At 42.4% G+C, this 5,999-nt stretch overlaps 1 protein-coding gene across 1 annotated transcript in view; it reads right to left on the minus strand.

Annotated features, from left to right (window-relative positions):
- sf3b3 (splicing factor 3b, subunit 3) overlaps nucleotides 1–5,630 on the minus strand; it is a 45,175-nt gene extending 39,545 nt beyond the window's left edge. Inside the window, exons 1-3 of the mRNA XM_024137054.2 lie at nucleotides 5,527–5,630; nucleotides 4,823–4,949; nucleotides 4,571–4,726 (exon numbers count right to left, since the gene is read on the minus strand). Of these exons, the coding sequence (XP_023992822.1) occupies nucleotides 4,571–4,726; nucleotides 4,823–4,892 (226 nt within the window). The 5' untranslated portion in view covers nucleotides 4,893–4,949; nucleotides 5,527–5,630. The remainder of the gene's footprint in view (nucleotides 1–4,570; nucleotides 4,727–4,822; nucleotides 4,950–5,526) is intronic.
- Nucleotides 5,631–5,999: the final 369 nt, after the last annotated feature.

Genomic DNA, 5,999 nt, shown 5'->3' on the forward strand with positions numbered 1-5,999 from the left:
TGTGTAAATAACTTCTTGACACATGGGGGTGCTGTCGCATTAGCATATTTGTGTTCCAAATTAAACTGCCTCGTGCTAATTCTTGATCGTAACAATATGCATTTATTGTTATTATTGGATAGAAACACCTTCTAGTTTCTAGAAAGTTGGAATTTTTGTCTCTGAGTGGTACAGAACAATTTCCTACGCAGCTTTTTCATGACAGGGTTCAGAGTTCAGAAATTTTACCTCTGATTGTGGTTGTTTTATAAGGCCACAGTGAATGCTATGAAAAACCGACACTGCTACGTCTTCCTCTGGGTGTCTGTACGGTCATCACGTTTCAATGAAGTTCGATGGGACTTCAAGCATTATAAATGAAAAAATGTACAGAGACCGTCCTTTCTCAACGTGCGCCTAGCGTGAGGCCATCGGACCTGCCTGTTCCAAATCGTTTTCTAACCAGCAATATTCTCCGTCATGTTTTCAGTCCGTTATAGTTGTTAAAAACATCATAATGTAGTTAATTTGAGCGTTTTATATCAATTTTTATCGTTTAGTGCGTTTTGAGGAATTTCTTTGTTGTGCGTTCTGAAAGTTTGGAACACGTTTTAGGGAGTCGGTCGTTGGTGGTGGACATTTGAAGGACAGAGGCATCTATGACCAAAAGACGTTTATAACATAAGAAAGGTAATTGCCCAAGATATGATGGAAGAACAGCTCAAAGTAAGCAATATTTAATATTATAACCGTGTTTCTGTCGAAATATTTTAAACGCATAATTCGCATTTTGTTGGTATAGCTTCACTTGGCCAACCCTGTTATTGAAAGTAGATAATTTTTAAAATGTAAATCCGCGGTTGCATTAAGAATAATTTGTCTTTCGTTGCTGTCAACCCTGTATTTTTTAGTCAAGTATATGATTAGCTTTCAATTAAATAGATCACTCTGATAGATGACGTCGACATATTGAGGCTTGATTTCCTAGTATTTTTATTGTGTAACCACGGTTTTGATGGCTAAATATGCACCTTTTCGAACAAACTATATGATATTGTAAAATGATGTTACAGAGTGTCATCGAGAAGTTCTGAGAAGGTTAGTGAAAAAATTAATATATTTTGGCGGTGATTACGTTATAGCGCTCTTGGCTGGAATCGATGCTCTGGTAACGTTGTTTATGTGGTATGCTAACTTATCGATTTATTGTGTTTTCGCTGAAAACGCTTAGAAAATCTGAAATATGGTCTGAAATCACAAGAACTGGGTCTTTCATTGCTATGCTTTTCTATTTTTATGAAATGTTTATGATGAGTAAATTGGTCATACAGTTGCTCTATCAGTTTTCTAGTCGATTTGTGATGTGTGGGTGCAATTGTAAATTGTGATTTCACCTGAAATATGCACTTTTTTCTAACAAAAACTATCCTATACCATGAATATGTTATTCAGACTGTCATCTGAAGAGGTTTTTTCTGGTTAGTGGATATCAATATCTTAGTTAGCCGAATTGGTGATAGACCTGAAGGAGTAAGAAACGATGGAGTTAGAATAGTGGTGTTATTTGCTAACGTGTTTAGCTAATGATTTACATATTTTGTCTTCCCTGTAAACATTTTAAAATCTGAAATGGTGGCTTTATTCACAGATCTGTATCTTTCATCTGGTGTCTTGGACTTGTGATTTAATGATATTTAGATGCTACTATCTATTCTGAAGCTATGCTAGCTATGCTAATCAGTGTGTGGGGGTGGGGTGCTCCCGGATCCGGGTTGATACTCGTGAAAGGTTAACATGTTTTTTTAAAATCCATTTTCTCCCCAATTCGTTGTATCCAATCGAGTAATTACTATCTTGTCCACGTACAACTCCCGTACGGGCTCGAGTTGTAGCCTTCGAGAGACGAAGGTCGAAAGCCATGCGTCCTCCGAAGCACAACCCAACCAAGCCGCACTGCTTCTTAACACAGCGCGCCTCCAACCCGGAAGCAGCAGCCGCACCAATGTGTCGGAGGAACACCGTGTACCTGGCCCCTTTGTTAGGCGCCACTAGCGCCCGGTCCGCAGACAGGAGTCGCTGAGACAAGGATATCCCTACGGCCAAACCCTCCCTAACCCGGACGACGCTATGCCAATTGTGCGTTGCCCCACGGACCTCCCGGTCGCGGCCGGCTGCGACAGAGCCGTGGCGCGAACCCAGAGACTCTGGTGGCGCAGCTAGCACTGCGATGCAGTGCCCTAGACCACTGCGCGCACCCGGGAGGCCCCTGTAATTAACATGTTGACGACACCGATACCAATTGCTCTTTGCTAAGAAGCTTATTTTTTTTTTAACCATTTTCATTGAAAACTATCACAGTAAGGTACTTCCTATTACCCAGAATGATTTGATATTGCGTAAACTGGCGCATTAGACCATAAACTTGTCTTAAAGCTTTTGATAGGCCTAGTGAGAGGATAGGTTATTGGCAATTTGGATTCAACCTTGCATGGAGGGATTTTCCTTAGATTTATCTGTAGGCTATTGTGTTTGTACTCTCTCATTATTAGCCCTGCTACTTTGAATTGTGCGTTGCCCCACGGACCTCCCGGTCGCGGCCGGCTGCGACAGAGCCTGGGCGCGAACCCAGAGACTCTGGTGGCGCAGCTAGCACTGCGATGCAGTGCCCTAGACCACTGCGCCACCCGGGAGGCCCCTGTAATTAACATGTTGACGACACCGATTACCAATTGCTCTTTGCTAAGAAGCTTTATTTTTTTTAAACCATTTTCATTGAAAACTATCACAGTAAGGTACTTCCTTATTACCCAGAAATGATTTGATATTGCGATAACMGCGGCATTAGACCATAAACTTGTCTTAAAGCTTTTGATAGGCCTAGTAGGAGGATAGGTTATTGGCAATTTGSTATTCAACCTTGCATGGAGGGATTTTCCTTAGATTTATCTGTAGGCTATTGTTGTTTGTACTCTCTCATTATTAGCCCCCTGGCTACCTTCTGATTTTAGGCTATTCAAACTACTTTTGAGATGGAACTCAGTCACAATCATTATATACAGTGTATTCGGAAAGTATTCAGAGACTTTCTCCAAATTTTGTTACGTTACAGCCTTATTCTAAAATTGATTGTTTTRCCCCCTCAAACACACAATACCCCATAATGATGAAYCAAAAACAGGTTTAGACATMTTTGCTAATGTATTAAAAATAAAAAATCACATTTAAAAAAGTATTCAGACACTTTACTCAGTACTTTGTTTTAGCACCTTTGGCAGCGATTACAGCAGAGTCTTCTTGGGTATGACGCTGCAAGCTTGGCACACCTGTATTTGGGGAGTTTCTCACATTCTTCTCTGCAGATCCTCTCAAGCTCTGTCAGGTTGGATGAGGAGCGTCCTTGCACAGCTATTTTTAGGTCTCTCCAGAGATGTTTGATCGGGTTCAAGTCTGGGCCTCTCAAGGACATTCAGAGACTTGTCCCGAAGCCACGCCTGCATTGCCTTGGCTGTGTGTTTAGGGTTGTTGTCCTGTTGGAAGGTGAACCTTCGCCCCAGTCTGTGGTCCTGAGCACTCTGGAGCAGGTTTTTAATCAAGGATCTCTCTGTACTTTTCTCCATTCATCTTTACCTCGATCCTGACTAGTCTCCCAGTCCCTGCGGCTGAAAAACATCCCCACAYCATGATGCTGCCACCCGTGGGGGTGGTGCCAGGTTTCCTTCAGARGTGACGCTTGGCATTCAGGCCAGAGTTCAATTTTGGTTTCATCAGACCAGAGAATCTTGTTTCACATGGTCTGAGAGTCTTTAGGTGCCTTTTGACAAACTCGAAGCGGGCTGTCATGTGCTTTTTACTGAGGAGTGGCTTCCGTCTGGCCACMCTACCATAAAGGCCTGATTGGTGGAGTGCTGCAGAGATGGTTGTTCTTCTGGAAGGGTCTCCCATCTCCACTGAAGAACTCTGCCAGAGTGACCATCAGGTTCTTGGTCAACTCCCTGACCAAGGCCCTTCTCCCCCGATTGCTCAGTTTGGCCAGGCGACCAGCTCTAGGATGAGTCTTGGTGGATCCAACTTGGAGGCCACGGTGTTCTTGGACCTTKAATGCTGCAGACATTTTTTGGTACCCTTTCCCAGATCTGTGCCTCGACACAAACCTGTCTCGGAGCTCTACGACAAATGCACGGTCAACTGTGGGACCTTATATAGACAGGTGTGTGCCTTTCCAAATAATGTCCAATCAATTGAATTTACCACAGYTGGACCAGTCAAGTTTTAGAAACATCTCAAGGGTGATCAATGAAAACAGGATGCACCTGAGCTCAATTTKAAGTCTCATAGCAAAGGGTCTGAATAAGTATGCAAGTAAGGCATTTGTATATTATTTGTAGTACATTAGCGAACATTTCTAAAAACCTGTTTTCACTTTGTCATTATGGGGRACTGTGTGTAGATTGAGGAGGAAAACAATTTAATCAATTTTAGAATAATGCTGTAACGTAACAAAATGTGGGAAGTCAAGGGGTCTGAATCTCAGGTGTACATGCAGACACACATATATGCTGACACGCACACACATACATCTCATAACACACACCTTTAGTTCCTCCTGTCAGCCTGAAGGCCATGAGGGAGCGAATGATGCCAAACACCTCCATGGTAAGCAGGGTGTGAACCTTCCCTGTGTTGGCATCTGGGCGCAGCAGCTCAATGATCTTCCCCCTGGAAACAACTATCTCCTGCATCTTGGTTCCTGCAAGGCAAGACAATAATGATAACCATACCAGATCACAGGTTACATTATCCATGTAACCTGGATGAGAGACCCCAAGAGAAGAACGTTATGTACCTGAGAAGTTTCCATGGATGGCGTGGGTGATGCCAGTGGCACGCTGCAGGGTCAGGTTATACAGAAACATAGTGTCTGTTTCTCTACCTTCAGGTGCAGGTCAAAGAGGCCACAGCAACACCAGGTTCTGAGGAAGAAAGGAGGAGTACATTTTTGCATTACCGCAAGCATTTCAGTGTTATAACATAGCTAACTTAGTGCGGTAACTAGTTAACTATTGCACAGGATACTGCAGACACATTATACATCCGCAAGTAAAAACATTGTCAACTCAGTTGATGATAYCTAGCTAGACAACATAGACTACATACAAAGGCGCTTTCAAAGACACGGGTGCCGCTACTAGTTAGCTAGCTATCTAGTTAGCTACTACGTAGAGCCCAGCCTAGCCAACTGCGGAAAGTTGATTCTACACAAACCCATTGGTCGTTGTTGCAACCAGCCAGGTCCAACATAACCGCAATAATAACAGTAACGTTAGCCCACCATTACAAAATATTTTAACGAAATAGACAATGTAACTTTGTAAAACAAGGCTTGCTTGCTCGAGTTAGCTACCCTAGCACTCGCAGTTGTTTCATTCAATCACTCCGTATACCCACAAGCGCCCATCTTCAAAATTGAGGAAGACGTAAAAAGAAAATATTGATATATATTTTGTTTTCTATATTGTATTGTGCGYATATTGTATGAAAATGATTTACCGATGTATCAGTTAGGATGAAACTGATATCAACTAGATTATGAATTTCAGTCACACCGTCAATTTGTTGATACTTCTGCGGACAAACGCTTTCCTGTCGATCGTGGGTCCTCTTCACGATCTGCGACGTCATCAAAAATCGGTCCACAATGTGCCTGAGACCTAGCTACACAATTATATGGGAATAACACGAAACTCAAAGCGGTTACGCCATAGAAGTTATATTTGATTTATCTCAAATGGAAAATCTACATTCTACTTGTCTTGAAATTATCATAAAAATATAATGAAAAGGCGCAATGAATTACAGTTGACGAGCTATTCCAATAGGTGGCGACAATGCCCATGCGTTGCTTAGGTTGGACAAAAGGTGCAGGTGCAGCCGTGCAGGTAGTCGTCAGTCAGTGTAGACTGCAGACTCAGAGAGAGATCATTTCTGATTGTTCATTTTTATTGTTTATTTCCCTTTTGTTT

The sequence above is a fragment of the Salvelinus sp. IW2-2015 genome, unplaced genomic scaffold (genome assembly GCF_002910315.2).
Source record: "Salvelinus sp. IW2-2015 unplaced genomic scaffold, ASM291031v2 Un_scaffold1078, whole genome shotgun sequence".
NCBI classification, from domain to species: domain Eukaryota; kingdom Metazoa; phylum Chordata; class Actinopteri; order Salmoniformes; family Salmonidae; genus Salvelinus; species Salvelinus sp. IW2-2015.